The sequence below is a fragment of the Conger conger genome, chromosome 12, assembly GCF_963514075.1.
Source record: "Conger conger chromosome 12, fConCon1.1, whole genome shotgun sequence".
NCBI lineage: Eukaryota > Metazoa > Chordata > Actinopteri > Anguilliformes > Congridae > Conger > Conger conger.
The window spans coordinates 34,140,524-34,160,205 of record NC_083771.1 but is presented as its reverse complement, the minus strand read 5'-3'; the positions used below and the strand labels follow the sequence as shown (position 1 = coordinate 34,160,205).

Sequence of the window (19,682 nt, the reverse complement as noted above, 5' to 3'; positions counted from 1 at the left end):
TAAATATGTTGCCTTTTAAAATAAATGCAATTTCTGAAACCTCAATAATTTAGTCCCTGAGTTGTGTAAGGGTTATTCATGGGGCCACTGCAAAGGGTGGTTTATACATCACTGGAGTTAATGTATAACCTCAGAAATGTAAGAAATTATGAGATGTAATGAAAGTGGAGTTTGCACACATCCTATTATGAACATTATTCATTGTGTGCATTGGGTTTGGAGTCACTTCAGGCATCTCCATGTCCCCATTTGTCTTCCATAAGATCACACTACTTTGTGGTGATGTTTTCATACTTCTGTACTGAGTTTTCAGTTTCTCTGAAACCATTTACTCAAGTTTGGCTTTAACTAGTTCCCAAGTTATGTACTTTGACTTATTTTGAGGTTTTATTTAAATATGTAGGCCTATAGGTTCAGTATATTAAATTTCAATAAGTGAGTGAACAGAATCTTTTTTTTTAATGTGCTTTCTCACAGTGTCGAAATATAGCTTATGGAATTCAGTTCTTAGCCAGTTTGGGTGTGCATGCTTATGGGTATACATCAGTATTACTGTAGTTACCATTCGGTTTACTGCATAACATTCATTATTGTCTAATCTTGATGAGTACATTTGCTGCCAGTTTCCATTGCTCTGTTATATTTCAGTAACAGAACCCTTTATATTCAGTCTGTCTGTATAATTTATATGTTTCTATGTCCAATATTTTTTGTGGTCAGCATTTCATCAAGGATGAATCTCTGGTAAGTTAATTTCCATAAAGGACATATAGAGACCTCCTTCATTCCCCAGTAGATAATAATATAAAACAAAGTGACCTTGTTGAAACATCCTAGCCTTGTACGTCTAGACTCGGAATTTAATTAGTGCCCGCTAAACTGGAGCCAAATTGCAAGTTCTTTTTTATTAGCCACAGTGATCTCAGCCAGCCACCGTGACCTGCATTGTCATGACCGGAACATTGGAGAACCGTGTGCTGAAGATCTGGTTTGTCTGTTCTGTTATATTCTAATAGCTTGACCATGAAAAAAAAGAAAAAAAAGGTCCAGCTATTAAATCACGATTCTTGGTTAGAATGCCTCTGAAACAGGGATGGAGGGCCCCGTTGGAAATGTTTAATAGGGTTAACCCGTGTAAATGTCCTCGTGTCATGCATCATATTTCACTGCTACTTTATGAGATATATTCTTCAGCAGCCAAGGGGTTTTTTTACACCCACTTCTCCATTCCTCTGTACAGTATTCTCTAAATGTGTTTCTTGCATTATAGTGTGGCCAGCAGAGCTGTGCCTCACTGTCAAAACCCGATGGATGATGAAGTGTTTTAAAAATGGCCACCAGCTTTAATAAATAATGGAAAAGGGCACCAGGACTAGAAGTTTGTTTCCTTTGTGACGGTTATCCTGAGTAAAGATGGCTGACACAGATATGTCTTTGAGGCTCACCGTACATCAAGGATGTGCCCCTCGAGGAGCTTCTGTCTGAAGGCAAAGAGGTGCCAACTGTGGAGAGGGGAACCGGGGAACGTGATCCAGCGTAATGTTCTACTTTTGGTTGTGGGGGGGGGTAGGTGTAGGTGTTGGACCCTTAACAATAACACATATCCATTCCTCTGGCCTTTGCCAGACTCTCTGTCCAAAGTAGACTGCACATGAAAACCTTTGTACTGGAGGAATTGGACGAGACCGATCTGGAATGAATACTATTTCCCAAAAATTTTAAAGCACAGAAATGAACCAGTCAAAACAATAAATTAAGCCCAAGTCTACAACCAAGACCAAGGTTAAACTCTTAAAAGGAAACCTCAAAAATATTTTACCTCAGACTGAATTAACATTTTGCATGAAATTACACTCTAGATGGTTGTTATTTAACCTTCCAGTTGGAGACTGTGAAAATATTTCCATTTAAGGAATGCCTGAATTTATTCCATATTTTGGGAGACCAGAACTTGAAAAAGCAATGGGTACTATTTTAAAACTTCAAGACCCTACTTCAATAAGCATGATATTGGTCCTTCAAAATCTCTAAGGAATACATCAAATTTGTCTTCACATAACTTTTATAGACAAGGCTTTCACCTGTATTTATGTTCATATTTAGAATACTTGATTGAGAAATTAATTTGTTACATTTTATTAATATTATTCTTCATTTTTGAGAAGGAAATATTTCCATTTGCAAACTCGACACCCGATCTACAGTACTGTGCAGAAGTCTTAGGCACCCTAGACTTTATTATATATATGTTTTTTTGTGTGTGTGTGTTAGTATAAAATGACACATTTTAGATTTCCAAATATTCATTTTCCAAAAGATTTAATTTTACAGAGCCATATTACTGTAACATGTTACTGTAAGCAATTGACTACTTTTTACATAAAAACTTGATCAAGGCTGTCTGAGATCAGAAGCAAGGAGCCAACCAAAGTCTGCAGAAGAACTGTGGCAAGTTCTTCAACATGTTTGGAACAACCTCCCTGCTGATTGTCTTATAGTTCTGCAGGACAGCATTGGCTATCTCAGAGACGTGAGGCAGTTTTAACGCCAAAGGGTGGTCACAAAAAATAAAGATTTGATTCGTTTATTTAGAACCTTTCATTGAATTATTTTTGAAAGAATCTTATCTGTACAGAATATTATACAGGTGCCTAAGACCTTTGCACAGTACTGTACATCAAACCATAAAGTGTGGAAAATTAGCTTGCTTTCCTTAAAAAAAACGAGTATATAGTATACAGTACATACAGTATGTCACCCTGGTCAATTTAAACCAGGGGCCTGTTCCACAAAGCAGGATTACTGAGCTGGAAAACTGCATTGAGTAAAACCCAGACCCTGTCCAAATCTGGAATATAGGCTGAAGTAAAAATTGTGGAAATAAGTTGACAGAATAAATAAGTTTCATATTCTCAACAAATACACCATGTACACCGGCCTGTAGTGTAGTGGTCATGGGTGGCAGTTGGGCAATATAATAGAGAGAGAGAGGATGATTAGTGACTCATCTTCACATGGGCAACCTCTGTCTGCCTTCGCTAGTTAAATAAAAAGTGCTGTTGTCCTGCATGATGATTTCAATGCTAGGTGGGTGGACTACAGGTTTAAAATAAACAGAATCCTGCTGTAAAAGTTTGCATGCTTTGCGGAAGTGAGACTGCAGTAATGTTACAGGTCTACAAACATGATCTACAAACAACATTTCAATTTGCCGTAAAAAAGGGAAATATGAGATATAATGTATAGCCACATATACTACACTAATCAAAATTGATATGTTTTTCTGATTATTAAAAAGGGAATAAGATTCTTTCTGATTGTGTTTGTCTTTCCGGATATGTCATATTGAATTTACCCTTCCCCTTTATTTCAGTAATACATACACATATGATACACAGTATTAACATGATGACTGGATACATTTTTCTTTTAGTCGATATTGATTCCAAGTAAGGGAATCTTGCCAGTACACAGTGTACATTTTTAAACCCAGAAAATCACAAACCCGTGTCTTTGACAGAATTGTCTCTTCAGTAGCTTTCTTGCCAAAGCACTCAAGAATAAATTCTCATTAAACAGTCAAGTGACATCCAGAGTACACTGTTGGAAACTGTCCCAGGATCGAAGTGAAGGAATCCAAATTCAAACAGCAGAGAGTATGAAAATGCTGTTTCCTTGTCACTCCTTGAAAGTATAGACTTGCCATATATTAACATGGATACAGTCAAAGGTACAGTTAAGTAGCTCTTAAATGAAGACATTATCCTTTTGCTCAGAGGTCAGCTGTAGATGCGATTTATTTATTGTGTTGCTCAGAAGACTAATTTGATTACTGAAGATCATGTATTTCTGTGGCAGATTATTCCTTTTTACTGTTTTGTCTATAAGTTCTTAGTGATCTGAAAGTAATTTTTCTTTCTCTCTTATCTTCATTATTTTCATCAGAGCCTCCAATCCTCCCAGGACCCCTCCACCGCAGTGCCCCAGAGGCCTACCCTCAGTCCGTACTGCGTCTATATCTTTACCTGTCACTGGAGTGCAATAATGCACTGCTGCAAGGGCACATTCTTTTGTGTCCATAAAACAATCTGTGAGCTGAAAAATGTGTGGGTTAATTAGGGCACCTGGATCCCTGTTTGAGTATGAAGTGTGGGGGAAGGGGGCCCTTGTTTGACCGATTAAAAGGATCTGGTGCTTATTGATTTACGTTTACCAGGATGCAAAGAATGTATCAAATGGTCCTCCTGCCTGTTCTTGGTGCATTGATGTAATTATCCTGCTGTTTTCCAAAAACGTGTAAGGCAATGTGCTTGAATATCCGTTTTGAAACGACTGACAACTTGGAAATGACCAGAAGCAGCAGAGAACAATGCCTCAAGCTCCAAAAAAGCCTTACATGGTCATATTCATTAAGTTCCGCTTTCTAGTTTCATTGTGTTATTACATTACATTATTGACATTTGGCAGATGGTCTTATCCAGAGGGATGTACAGTTGATTAGACTAAGCAGGAGACAATCCTCCCCTGGAGCAATGCAGGGTTAAGGGCCTTGCTCAAGGGCCCAACGGCTGTGAGGATCTTGTTGTGGCTACACTGGGATTAGAACCACTAACCTTGCGTGTCCCAGTCATTTACCCGAACCACTACACTACAGGCCACTCTACTTATGTTATGTTATGGCTGGTGTATTTGTTGAGAATATGAAACTTATTTATTCTGTCAACTTATTTCCACATGATATTCCAATATCAATAACTGCATGGGGGAGATTCTGAATGGTTAGAAAGTGAGAATTGCATCTTGATAAACAGAAATCGTGACACATTTTACTCACTTCTCCTTTTACACTGATTCTCAGATTTCCCCAACAGTCATTGTGCGGGAAGCACACACTGTTACAGGCAGACTGCAGGCAGACTACAGGTCACTCAATAGACTGCCGTTTGTGCACAAAGAAGCATCGTCAAACAAACAGTACACATCTAAAGACATTTAAGAGTTTTGAAATGTTTAAAATAACATGGAAGCAACTAAACAGTGCAATCGATTTTGGCAGAATTACAGATGAATTACAGGTAAACAAGATGTAAAAGATTAGATTTTCCAAAATTGCTCCAGCAAGCCTTTTATGAACTGCGGTTACTAGCCCATCTCAAGAGATGCTAGGAGATGGTGCGGAAGACATCTGTGGAACCAATTCAGCTTGTCTGCTTTTCAGATATCTTGGAAAACACACACACACACACACACACACAAACACACACACACACTATATATTTCCTTTTCTTTCTGTCTCCTCTCACTTTCTCACTTTTTCTCTCTCTCTACCACTTCTGTTGAAATGTTTGTTGCAGCCACCTGTTCGAAATCAATTAGTATGCGGTCTGACACATGGGCTGGTGTGTTTGTGAAATGTATGCGGCAGTATGGGATATTATGCTGAGGGAGAGAGAGAGACACGCCCCTGGTGTGGAGGCCAGTGGGCGAGGTCTTTCCGGCAGGCCACGGTGCGGTGGTGGAACCTGTTCAGCGGACGTCTGCTTTTGTGAGGAGACAGGAAGCAAAGAAGGCACAGATGAGCAGGACTACTTAAATCATCAGAGATTACCAGGGAGACAGGCAGGTAGGTGTACACCAAGGTCAGGAACTCCTGCCAAAGTGGGGGGAAAAAAATACAATCGCGCATGGAAAATAACAAGCAATACGCTGCAATTGTCATCTTACTGTTTCTTGAATTAAAATGTTTTTTTGATCTTTGTCGTTTTTTGTGTGCGTTTATATTTTCTTTCAATCCCTTCCACCAGAACCACAGAAGTTCATTCCAAAGTTTACGACTGAATGCGTAGACCAGTGAATTGAAATTCACTATCACATATATTTTATAAAGCAAAAGCAAGATCTTTTCTTGTCAATTCTGCATTTCTGAAATGTCATTGACCATACTTGTCATTTGTAAGAATATCTGGCCTAAAATCTTGTTTTCACCCTAATGTGCTTTGAGCAACTGACAGAGGAGATCATTACTACGCAAAATCAAACATGTTAACATGTTTCGTAAGCTTGCTTGTTCTATTGAAAGGGGGTAATATGAGATGGGTCCAGCTAACGCTGACTGCAGCAATCCTTGGCTTTTCTGTAGGCTGCCAATAGTGGTCCACTTCCTTTACTCTGTGTATGAAAAAACCACATGGAGCCTCAATTGCCCTCTCTCAGATTATTAGAGACTATCTCTTATGGCATACATGCAGTGGCACAATGCATGTGTATGTTGTTTTAGGAAAGTAGAAGTCTGTGTCTCTTTGTGTTTTTTTTGGTGCGTGTACGTGTGTATTTGCACAGGTGTGCATTATAAAGTGCGTGCATATGCCAACATATGTGTGTGCATGTGTTTGTGCTTAGTTGAGTGTATATGTGTGTATGTGTGTGTGTGTGTGTGTGTGCGTACAGTATATGCGCATTACTGAAATGGAGGCTGGGTTTCTCTGTGAACCTTTGAGTACAGTAGGAGTTCTCACAGCCCTGCCAGGACAATGCAGTTGAGATTACCATCTGAAGTATGTAACCTGTGCAGTTCATATGCATTGGACAGGGCCTCAGGTCAGGGCATAAAAGAAGATTGATGGTCAGGAAACAAGTGGCTGCTTATCTACTATTGGCTGTCACAGAAACACACCTTAATTTGTACGTACCATACCTTTCCTTTTTTTCCCACACATTTTTGTTCATGTTCACTCAGGTACGTTGGGGCAAAGTCGTGCTGTATTCAGGTCCTGTCTGGAACTTTCTGCTGATATGTGTGTCATGTGGCAGTGCAGCTTCAGAAAAACCCAAATTAAAAAATCTTGATAATTGATAGTTTCCCCTACTTTCTAAGATATCTACTGGGAATTTTCTTCAATACCTGAATTGTTTCATGTATATTTATTAATTTAGCCATTTCTAGTTGGGGTGATAACCACAAAATAATACTTAGCTTTAGAAACATTAGTTTTACCATGAAAAATGCAATAGGCTTATTTCTGCGTGGTACAAAAAGCTTCAGAATTTTTATGAATCTCAAATAAAATCTTTTTAATTAACTAAAATGTGTCAATTTATTGGCCATCTGAAAATATTTCAGTTTTGATGTAATTTCAAGACATTATGTGTGAGTGTGTGTGTGTGTTGTGTGTGTGTGTGTGTGTGTGTGTGTGTGTGTGTATGTGTGCGCGCGCGCGCTTGCATTCGGGTGTGTAGTGTCTGTCTCCTCCAATAAAAGATTTAGAAAGAGTTACAAGAAGGGACTAAAACATAAGTGATATAGAAATAGCAGAATATCAACAGAAATGAGTTTGCCAGAAGCTGTACTTGCCAATGAGACCTGACTCCTTGCTCTGTGTGTATTGTTTCCATACTTACTCCCACATCTCATTACCTCCATTCTGCCATCCACCCCTGGAATAGTTTCACTGTAACATGAGACAACTGGAGGCAGAGAGGAACGAAGGATACAAACCGATTTACCTCAAAAGACATCTGCATGGTGATGGCTTCTGTTTTTATTTTGATAGAAAACTGCATTCGAAAAAATGCCATTTTCACTTGACTGTATGTCTCTGTCATTTATCATGACAAAACAAATAGTGTAACCTTCATCCAGCGTAGACTCATGTCAACAGTTATAATTGATACCTTGAATTAACACTGAAGATGACAAATGTTACATTGAAAAATAAGTTACATGCAAATCATGATTGTTCATGTGACTGTCCATTTGTATATATACACAGGCTACTTTAATTTCAAATTCAAGTCATTGATCAAGTTTTTTAAAGCTACAAAAGTGTGGAATTGTAAATTATTATAATTTGAATTGTATATTCACTTTCGAAAAGACCGTCATCAATTGTTTTTGATTAAAGGGCTTTTAGTTCCCATGAACCATCTTTAAAGGGCCTCTGTTTTTTTAAACATCTCAGGAAATATGATTTTTGGTTTGTTGTTTTTTATTGAATTGATATAACAAACGCTGGGTGCCCTTTAACCACATCTGTTTAGATCTCTAAGCAGATTGTGGAAGGTCAGTTTTTTGGCCCTATTTAAATATTAGCGGCACATTTTTAAGCAGCACAGCATTATGATGTTATTATTCCAGTCTTGTTTGACCTGTGGCCATATACTGTAAGTACCCTGATTGGGTGTTTTCCATCAGAACATGCATTCCCATTGGCTGTTTGTTTTCATAACAACCAAGTTGGTGGTCGACCATGTTTTCCTCTGAGAGCTGGCGGTTCCTAAGAAATCTCCACAAAAGCCTACAATGTCATCACCACGCAGGACGTGGAGAGAGTGTGCAGAACACAAAGACACCAGAGAAGTTCTGGGTGCTGAGAACACCACACAGACACAGCTGGAGAAGTGCTGGGTGCTGAGAACACCACAGAGACACAGCTGGAGAAATGCTGGGTGCTGAGAACACCACAGAGACACAGCTGGAGAAGTGCTGGGTGCTGATAACACCACAGAGACACATGGGAAGATGTTGCCTTATGGCACGGATGGTGCAGTGGGTAGCACTGCCGCCTCACAGCAAGGAGGTCCTGGGTTCGAATCCCTGTCGGCCGGGGCCTCTCTGTGTGGAGTTTGCATGTTCACCCTGTGTCTGAGTGGGTTTCCTCCGGGTACTCCGGTTTCCTCCCACAGTCCAAAGACATGCAGGTTAGGCTGATTGGAGAGTCTAAATTGCCGGTAGGTATGAATGTGTGAATGAATGGTGTGTGTGCCCTGTGATGGACTGGTGACCTGTCCAGGGTGTATTCCTGCCTTTCGCCCAATGTATGCTGGGATAGGCTCCAGCCCCCCTATGACCCTGTTCAGGATAAGCAGGTTAGGATAATGAATGAATGAATGAATGTTGCCTTGTGAAACAACTCCACAAAACTGCATCATTAACAAAGGAGCTCAGTCTCAAATGGTCTTGTCTAAAATGTAACTTACTTTTGGGTGTATTTGGATCGATTATCTTTAGTTTACTCTCATATCTCATAAGCCTTGTTTAGTGTAGCCTCTCCAAGATTAAATTGAACTGCAGAGCACCAGAAAGGAAGGTCATGTCTTCGTCTTTCTCTCCTCTTCTGTTTCTCTTTGTCTGCTCCTTTCATCAAGCCAGGCACACGGAAGTGGAAAAATAGACGCATTGTTAATCATTTGTGGAGATGAAGATGTGCTTGCCAAGAACCCTGCCCCCGCCCCCCCGCCCCCCGTACTATGCAGTGTGGGTAGCTTTTCCCTGGATAGCTTCACGTGCCTTATCCACTCTCTCTGATGCTGTTTGCTTTCAGATAAAACTACCAGTCTTCTCGACCTTCTTAGTCTTGTCTCCATCTGCATCCACGCTTGCTGGCCGCATTCCATCATTCTAAGTGATTGCCTATTGATTCTCCATGTACTTAATCTATTTACCTGCTCGTCCTCCATCAAACACTAGAGGACATGGTGTCCACTAAAAGCCACCCACCAACCCTCTGTAAAGGTGACATTGTCTCTTCTCGCATTACCAAAACGGAAATAAAGAAATGTATTTGAGTGTATGTACAGTATGTGTGTGTGTCTCTATACAATAAAGTGGGAAAACCACTGAGAATAGAGTACCATAAATATATCAAATAATTTGAAGAGTGCAAATCATTACAGTGAGAACTGCAAGAAAGCTGCAATCATTACGGAGCCTTTAAGACCAGTGTGTCAGAGTGCCTGCTGGGTAGCTGGTCCTGCTGAGGCTCTGTTCCAGGGTGAGGGATCAGAGCACACACTCTATTTCCTCACGGTGAGGGATCAGAGCACACACTCTATGTCCTCAAGGGGACGAATCAGAGCACACACTCTATTTCCTTATGGTGAGGAATCAGAGCACACATTCTATTTCCTTAAGGGGAAGAATCAGAGCACACATTCTATGTCCTCAAGGTGAGGAATCAGATCACACACTCTATTTCCTTATGGTGAGGAATCAGAGCACACATTCTATTTCCTCACGGTGAAGAATCAGAGCACACACTCTATTTCCTTATGGTGAGGAATCAGAGCACACACTCTATTTCCTCAAGGTGAGGAATCAGATCACACATTCTATTTCCTCAAGGTGAGGAATCAGAGCACACACTCTATGTCCTCAAGGTGAGGAATCAGAGCACACATTCTATTTCCTCACGGTGAAGAATCAGAGCACACATTCTATTTCCTCACGGTGAAGAATCAGAGCACACACTCTATTTCCTCAAGGTGAGGAATCAGAGCACACACTCTATTTCCTCACGGTGAAGAATCAGACCACACTTTCTATTTCCTCACGGTGAAGAATCAGAGCACACGCTCTATTTCCTTATGGTGAAGAATCAGAGCACACACTCTATTTCCTTATAGTGAAGAATCAGAGCACACACTCTATTTCCTCAAGGTGAGGTTTCAGAGCACACACTCTATTTCCTCACGGTGAGGAATCAGAGCACACACTCTATTTCCTCACGGTGAGGAATCAGAGCACACACTCTATTTCCTCAAGGTGAGGAATCAGAGCACACATTCTATTTCCTTGAGGTGGGGAATGGGAGCACGCGCTCTAATTTCTCAGGGTGCACTTGAAGCTTCCTCTGTCCTCTGTCTCTTGTCTGTGCAGGCTGAACTTGTGCACTGCGGTCTGAAGAGAAGCAGAAGCCTGACATCACTTGTTTTGGAAGAGAGAACGTGCCTGTCAGCGCTCCCCAGAATTCATTCTGGAGTCTCAGCTTGTGAGTGCGACTGGGTGTTCCAAACTGAGAGAATTAAAAATATATCAGAAGTACATTAGGCCTCATTGCAATCTTATGCAATACACTTCGTCCATATCTTTGATTTTACAAAACAAATCCAACTTAGTATTTCTTCAGCTGAACTTCTAAAACTCCCAATGCAAGGACTAAAATGAAACTGGAGAAAAGGTGTTGTTAAAATGTATTGGGATTGCCATGAATGGTGGCCATACTTTTGTCAGCGAGCATTGATGAGTGGCTAGACACTATAATAAACTGCTACCCTGTGTCAGCATAGATGAGGGAAGAGCAGAAGCCATTGAATATTGGAGATGTGCCTTTTGAAAAGCCCTTGAGTTCTTGTTTCTCATAACATATGCTTACTAGCGACATGAGGCAAGGCAGATGCTGTTTCAGCTTGTCAGCTTAAACCTGGCTCAGCTCTTCTCCTTTGATCCTTTCAGAGGTATCAACCTGTGGTGGTGGTGGTAATAGTGGTGTGTGTACGTGTGTGTATGTGTATGCGTGTGTGTGTGTGTGTGTGTGCGTGTGTGTGTCCGTGCGTGTGTGTGTGTATGTGTGCGTGTGTGTGTGGTGTGTGTGTGTGCGTGTGTGTGTCCGTGCGTGTGTGTGTGTGTGTGTGTGTGTGTGTATGTGTGCGTGTGTGTATGGTGTGTGTGTGTGCGTGTGTGTGGTGGAGGGAGGATGAAGGGCACATCATTGAGGTGAACTCAGGAAAAGCTTCCTGAAAGGACCACACCAGATAGCATAGCCCAGGCCAGAACGTCTTTCAGTTACACCTCCTGTATCAGTGTACAGTAAGGTGTCCAGTGACACCATCAAGGCCTGTTCGCTGGAGCTTGTTTTGCTCACATTAAGGAAAGGCAACGCACTTCAGACACTCATGGACAACAAGGAGGTATCACAGCTCCGCGGCTGGAATCCCCACCCCCCCCGCACCTCCCCCGGTTCCCTGGTGAGATGTTTGTCATTGTAGTTATCCTGCACACCAGCAGTCAGGCAGAGAATAAAGCAACTACAGCTAGCTGCATCTGGGCCTGCTTAGCCTCCAACAGCTTCTCCCTCGACTTATCTACTGAACCCTCATAGAGCAGAGAGCAATTTCCTCCTTCTCAACAGCTAGGCAGATGTCTTTCCCCTTCTCTTCTCTCTGCTATCTGTCACAGCATCTCTTAGGAGTGTTAAAACAGCGCTCTGGGCTTTGTGGGGCTGAGAGCGATGTAGATTGAAACCAGTCCTCAAGTCTTTATCTGGGAATGGCAACTCTAACCCCCCGCAACTATCCTGTAGTTTTGATTGTGCTTCTTCCAACAAGGCCAAAGAATTTAGGAATTCAGTGCATTTGTTTTTGCGCAAGGGTGTGTTTGTGTGTCTGTGTGTGGGGTGGGGGGTGGGGGGGCGGTGTTGAAGGCTGTGTGTGCTCTTGGCTGTGTGTATGTGGTTTGTGTGTATGAGGTCAGTTTATTCAGATGTCTTCTTTCAAGCTGCTGATTGATGTCTTCTTACTACAAGATTCAGGTTAGGTTATTTTCTTATGGGAAATGTACACATTCCTATCTGGTCTTAATGTTTCATTTTATCGTGGTTTAAGTGCCATCGTAAGCCAGTTTTAATAGGCCCATTTATCTATCCATTTAAAGTAGAGGACCCTGGCTCTCATCCCTTCCACCCTACTTATCAGGAAAGCCTGTGATCTTGTGACAAGTCTTCTCATATAGCCTCAAACCCAGTCCCTCTAAATACATAGTAACAAAATGAATACATTATTCAATTAATTTAACTGGCTCACATATGCATTGTGTATGCACATATGTAATCCCCTGCAGCCACCTTTTTTTTCTATATATATATTTATACAATATTATCTGTCTGTCAGATGTCAGGCTTGTCAGGTTCTCAAAATCGCTAAATGTGTTCTTCCAAGAGCCACTGGCCTTGATAAATTAAGAACTGAATTTGCTACAGCGCATTAACACATAACAGAATGAGACAAATGCTTTAACATCCACCCACCACAGATATTGATCTGGCTGCCATTTTGAAGCAATACATTTACTTGCATAATGGAAAAATGAAAAGCATTTATTTTATGGTCATAAATTCATAGAAGACCACAAATAATGTAAAGACAGCAAAGAACTCACTTCTTTCTGGCAGTGGCCTTCAGTGGTCAAGTCCCCCAAGAAAAAAGATAGCCATGTCCGTAGGGCGTTTTTTCCCAGGATAAATAAAGAATGAATAAAATTAAATGAAGTGACATCAGATGTGACATCATCACAGCTGGGAGGAAAGCTGCAGGGGAGCTTATAAAAGGGTGTAAAAACAGCGTTTGGCTAGGTCCTATTTTATATGGATTAAAAGGTCATTTGATTTATGACTGTGTTAAACACCCCCCAAACTTCATGTGAGGAAAAACAGAAATTTGGCTAACAAAATCATTCTTTGCATACTGTGAACATATAAACAATGTCAACTGGACCCCCTCTTAAATTAGATCACATTCAGAGACACTCGTGTCCTCAGGCTAAGCAGTGAACCACTAACTCCATTCTGTAATCAGAAACTTGCGGACCACAAGCATTTGTTTATGTGCATGTGAATCGTCAAGCCCGACCCTGCCATGGCGTGTGACTTTGATCACCACAGCTTGGTGTAACTTCACACAAAGGCAGGTGAAAACTACATTTCTGGCACTCACGCTGAAAGGGATTCATTTCATCACTTCGCTTCTACTTATTGCTTGGCTTTCCCCTGCCGTGGCAGTTTAGGCAGGTCTTCTGGTGATTATAAACAAAGATTCAAAGACACAAATTAATCCAATACGTGTAGCAATCCTTGTGATTATTTCTGAATGATGAATGATAAAGTGCTCTAGTCTGATTCTGCCAAAATAACACTCTTCTCCAAAGCACATTCTACCACTTTATATTTTGCAATCTGCCTGCTGAGCTACATGGTTATTGCGTCAGAGAAATCCATTTCAGGCACAGTTGAAGTGAACAACCACATGACCTAAATGCTGAGATGGGGCTAATCATGTGAGTGGAAGCCCACCTTTCCTGGATGATACAACAGCCAGTTATGTGCCAGCGTACTGGGCTGCTCACCACAATGGGCACTGGAGGAGTCAGGATTCATTGGCTGACAGTGGAGTGCACCACAATGCTGAAACGTAGCTTTAGCAAGATGGGCCACCTGGCAGCTCTTTCTGGGGCAACTGTTTCTCAAGGAATCCAGTTCTCTCACAACATACATTCACGGTCACAGATAACAGTTGCAAGGGGCTGTTTTTGGGGATGGATAGTCAGAAGTCCCAGTGTCCTGGGTTTTCTACAGGCAGCGACGGACGCCTGGAGAGGTGAGGCCCATGAGCGGTGGGAATGGCGAGAGACGGATCAGGGAACAGCTGCCGAAGCGCACAGCGCTTAACCTCCTCACCTTTTTAAGGAACTTCCCCGCTTCCTCCCGGCTGCGGAGCTAATGTAACCAGAGCCCCAGCAGTGCAGTTAGACAGAAGCTGTGCCAGACGCTCAGGTATTCTCAACCGGTCACATTAGACAAAACAGAACCGCTGCTATCTGTAACCCAAACCCCAGCATTAGCATGTCGGGGTCGTGTTCCCAAGCCAAGTGGGGTAGATAATGTTTATTTAGAATTCATTACTCAGGAGCTGGAGCGAAACCCTTTCTATTTCCAAGTGCAGTCGGGAGGTACGTACAGGAGATCCCTGCAGCCAGACCGAACTCCACACCACGCTTCTGAGAGCTCTGCCCGGTTTCGCCCGACGCTTCTTATTCCATTACACAGGGGGGGCGGTTTAAAACAGTCCTTTTTTCATTCACCCGTAACAGTCAAATTGTTATTGCTATTCATTCAAGAGAAACAAAATGTAAAATATTCAAAAGCTAGGAAGAAAATATGAAAATATGACCAATCTCCTGTGGCCTTTTTGGAGGTCGGTCACTGGAGGTTTAAAAAATGGCTAACTATAGGCCGCAGGAATTCTGGCCCTGTTGTAAACTGATGTGTCATCATTCCAGAGGTGAGGGGCTTGGCTGGGGGGCCTGCAGTCTGCCAGTCTGTGGTTGTCCCCCTGGGCCATGGGACTGAATTGGCAGACAGGCGGTCTGAGTCTCTGGCCTCTCTGCTCCTCAGCAGGGGGCGGACCACCTGCACTGCATTAGAGCGTCTCGGCACAGCACAGGAGCGGCTGAGAGAGGAAACGGCTTCACTCGCTGGAGACGTGGAGCGAGACGCTCTTTTTATAGACCTGCAGCCCCTGAACGCTGCTCATGCACCTACAATGCAGACATGAATGACACTGAATCTGTGTCAGTAGTATTGCTATTCATAGTCCACCGTTTGACGTTTAACCTTCAAGAAATAGTAGCTCATCAAAATATATTTACAAGACACGAGATTCAGTGTGTAGTTCTAATATTTAGTAAAAGTATCTAAACCTAGCTTGCCTTTCTATGAAATCCAGTACACATGCTTGAGGGAACTTACCATACTTCTGTATTACACAGTAACTACGATGTTATAACAGATAAATTGCCTTCAACGTATACGCTATTATCAGAGAAGGTCAGTTAAGGCTAATCAGTGGTAACCGTTTCCCCCACAGATAACTTTCACAGATAAGTTTGATTTCAGTCTTTTTCTTTTGTCCAACAGACAATGAAACTAACTTTGAATGATCACAGCACAAAAGTATTCTGCTTCAAGGTAGACATCCAGTCTTACATAGAGATCCTTCAGCTCTAAAAAGCAAAAAGAACCCAAAGATGCCACACCCCCTCGCTATTCGACATGCGGTTTGCCGTAGACGTCCTCCATGTCGAGGGAACCTGCCAATGACTGGCGCATTAGCTTTCCCATAAGGCTACCACATGCATTGGGAGGCGAGTCCTGTCTGGGTGGGAACGCGTATGGGTTGTTCGTACCGAGACCCTGTTCCGACCCACCACCGCCAGGGTAAATCGAGCCCAGAGAAGCATCGCTCCATCGATGGGCAGCAGTTTGCTTTTTTATTTTTTTTAAGATTAAATTAAATCAGCAGAAATGGACGTTAAATAGTTTCAGAATGTCTGATTTTTTCCCTTCAGTTGTTATTTTTGCTAATGTCTTTCATACGTTGCTTTTGTTTTTCAACTGCAAATTTGCATGAATTGCGACAACATGGTCTCAACATGGACCAGGAACTAGTCATATATATTTTATATATTGTACATATGGACAAAACCGCATTGTCACATCCGCAGAAAAGGTTTCTCAATTAACTGAGCTAAACCTACACTCACCTTTTTCTCAGACATTGCATCTTTCCATGATGAAGCCTGTTCAGCATGCTCCAGAACATCCTCTCTCTCGCAAGAGTGTACTTTAAAGAAATAAGTCAGCTGACACATCATCTGTTTAGAAGCTCTCTTTATTGTCCTAATATATCTAAAAACAGGATGATATGTATGTGTGTGTGTACGTGCATGAGTGTGTGTGTGTGTGTGCGTGTGTGCGCATGTGTGTGCGTGTGTGAGAGTGCGTGTGTGTGTGTGTGTGTGGGTGTGTGTGTAGGTGCATGAGTGTGTGTGTGTGTGTGTGTGTGAGATGGGAGTGGGAGGGGGGTGGAGGGGGGTTTTCACTGTTTGCATGCAGTGAAATAAATGTAAGACAAGTGAAACATGGCAATAAATTAGCATATAATTTACAATATGAAAAAAATTAGTAACAGTGTACCAACAATAATACTGAATATAAAATATAAGCAACTAATCACAAAAAGTTCCTTTTTTTTCTGTGGGTAAAGGAGAAGAGATTGTGACATTCAGAGATCAGAGTTCACAGCTATGAGTACCAGTTTTACTGTGTGTCTTGGGAGATTGCTTGTCGGGAGGCTGCTTGACTCAATGCCTGTAAACTCGTACTTCAAGCTTCAGGATTTACATGATAACAATTCACCACGCTCAGCCCGTTGGGCCTGCAGTCGGGTTTGACGCTTAGTGACTGTCCTGCTCGGTAACGACAGTTTACAACACAAAAGAAATCGGCTTACATCATATACTGTGGGTGGCTACAAAGTAGCAGCAGCAAATCTGAATAAAATGGTGGCATAATAAAAATGCAATTTAGGGATTAGTTGTGGTCCATTATAGTTCCTATATGTCTCATCCCATTTTTTCTTTTTTCCTTAGTTTTTTTTCATACACTATACACAATCCAGTTTATGATATTTCAGTCCCATTTTCATATCTCAGGCGTTGCATTCCCTTTTTAACAACCCGACGGCAAGAATATGCATCACACTTTTATGGCCAAGTCCTGGTATCCACATACCATTTTGGATGGGGTATCATCAAAGAATATATAACATCATTTGGAAATATAATGGGAAGTCCCGACTGGGAATGGCAGCTTCAATGGAAACACCCAGTGTGAGGTGAAAAAACAACACCAAAAAACTAACAAAAAAAACCAAAACAATCGACAGCACAAACACCAGAGGAACTGGATATTCTCACTTCAGCTGTTCAACTTCAGTCCAGTCACCCCCTCTGGTGAGATAATGGACCATTCAGACATGCACCGTTCACTCTGTGAAAGACCCGTTTGGGTCTGGTAGCACCAGGGATGGGGCGGAGCCTACCACATGGAGGAGGAGTGCGGGGGGAGAGTTTGTGAAAAAAGCACCATCGATCGCAATATTGCAGTACTGTAGTTCTCTCCTGTTTGGCTGTAGGAGAGGAGAGGTGGAAGAGCTGGTGTGGGTAACATTGTCCGGAGGTAGTCTGTGACAGACCATGATATGGTGCGCTGGAGAAATGCACCCATGTCTGCTGAAGGCTGAGTGAAACATAGGCCCAACTCATGGACTAGGTCATGCTTGAGTGAAATCCGTCAACATGGAGACTCGCCATTCAAGTGCAGATGAAACATCCACGATAATGAAATTCAAGAGACGATACAAAGTTCTCTGCGATTACATGCTCTAATATAATAAATATAGCGCCAATGCATTTTACTCTCACGTACAAATAGCATTAAAGGCTATCAGAATCATAAGATCTGTTGCAAATCTGAAGGTGCAAATGAAAGTACGTTGTACACTGACACACTGCCTTTTACCAAAAACACTCACGTTTTTGACCTGGTGCGACATTTTAAAACCCTCTGTATATTTCACACTTCAGCCACTTGCAAAATACCTTTTCGATTTAATCAAGTCTTTCTTGATTTTATTTATAGTCATTGTCGAACCTGAATGCCAGCATACTAGACAAGTTTGGACACTTTTGAGGCCACAGGTTTGGTTAATCGCCACTCATATGAGAGAACTGGTTCTCTCACTCAGACAATGGTGGGATTCTTTGGCGGTGGTCACGTGACCCTGTGGCGACACAGTCAGTCTCAGAGCCTGCTTATTAAAACAGGTGTCTTTGCTGTTTCAACATCTGGAACCCCTCGCTTTAATTGAGTTTTTTCTCCCTCACAGGGCCCGAGCTCAAAGATGAGCCCCCTAACAATAGTCAGCAGCTTTCTTTCTGTTTTTTCAAGTTGTCTTTTTTTCCATTTTCTGAGGCCCTGTCTCCATCTTGGTGGTCTCATGGCCAGGCTGTATTTCTGAGAAAGTCTGTGTGGTCTAGACAGTGATCTAGTGACACTGTCAGGAGGTGGGGGAGGGTGGGGGAACGTGTAAAGGTTTATCAGTCACGGGCACCCCTCTGTTTTGATTTCTCTAGCAAAAAAAAAGAACTTAAAAATAAACAGTATCTCACCACCACCTGTTTTTCAGGCCAACTGAAATCAAATATTTCCCCCTTCTGTTTTGATTAATTCCATATCTAAGTAGCAGGATGGTTTTCATTGTTCCAGAACACAAATAGCTCTACACATACGCTGCGCCCTCCCACCACCCCCCCTGACGGTACATGGTATGGTCTCAGACAAATGTCAGAGTTCACAAACACAAGGAGGGGAAAAAATGTGACGGGATACTTTCAGCTCATCACTTTATCAACACTGTACGCATCGGACATGCTACGTTCACATAGGGTCTTCACGCTATTTCAGTGATCTGGAAACGTTTGTGTGGAAAGCGGAGATCTGCTCACACAATCGCACCGTGAAACCAAAGCACATTCAATAAGACTACCAAAGTCTGTCGCTCCATCTGTCCATCCGTCCGTCCATTCGGCTCAAGGGCAAGTCCCAGACACCAGATCGACCTCCTGTTTCCAACGCTTGCCTACTTTGCCCCACATATTTCCCGCAGGGCGCATCTCTGAGAATGATGTGTCCAGCACTTTGGATTAAAAATAACAAACCGACAACAATAATAATTATTATTATTATAATAAAAATAATGTCAATGCAATACAAATCTAAGTTCCCACTTCACAGAAGTGAAAATAAAGCAGGAATGGGTCAGCAGGAGGCTGAGCAGTGGTTTGGGGTTCCACAGGGTTAAAGAAATGCAGGTGCGAGAGGCAGGTTCTCTTCCCTCCTTCTGTGACTCCTCTCGTTTCACTCTCTGGCCTTTTTCTTTCCCTTTCTCTCTCTCCCTCTCTGTTGCTTGCTTGGTCTTGGGCCTCTCTCTCATCACGGGTCAGTGTCCTTGGCACGTCTTGCAGCACATCTGTCTGAAGTACGCACGGCTGCAGAACTTGAACTTCAGCACCAGTGGGCAGTATGCCACCTTGTTTACATCCTTGCATTCTGGGGGGAAGAGAAGGGAGAGAGAACGAGTGAGACAATGGGTAAAAGAATAACAAAAAATGGTTTCTGTTTTTTTTCAGCAGAAGAAAAAGCTGACAATACATTAATATAAATACATAAAAAATACCACCACCGTCTGTCCACAACACCCAAACCCAAGTTTGCAGCAGGCAGCTGTTAGCA

At 42.2% G+C, this 19,682-nt stretch overlaps 1 protein-coding gene across 2 annotated transcripts in view; it reads right to left on the bottom strand.

Annotated features, from left to right (window-relative positions):
* Window positions 1–16,231: 16,231 nt before the first annotated feature.
* The window catches only part of adamts6 (ADAM metallopeptidase with thrombospondin type 1 motif, 6), a 70,253-nt gene continuing 66,802 nt past the window's right edge, over window positions 16,232–19,682 (bottom strand). For both annotated transcript variants that reach the window (XM_061262759.1, XM_061262760.1), the window contains exon 24: window positions 16,232–19,499. In XM_061262759.1, the coding sequence (XP_061118743.1) occupies window positions 19,390–19,499 (110 nt within the window). In that variant the 3' untranslated portion in view covers window positions 16,232–19,389. The remainder of the gene's footprint in view (window positions 19,500–19,682) is intronic.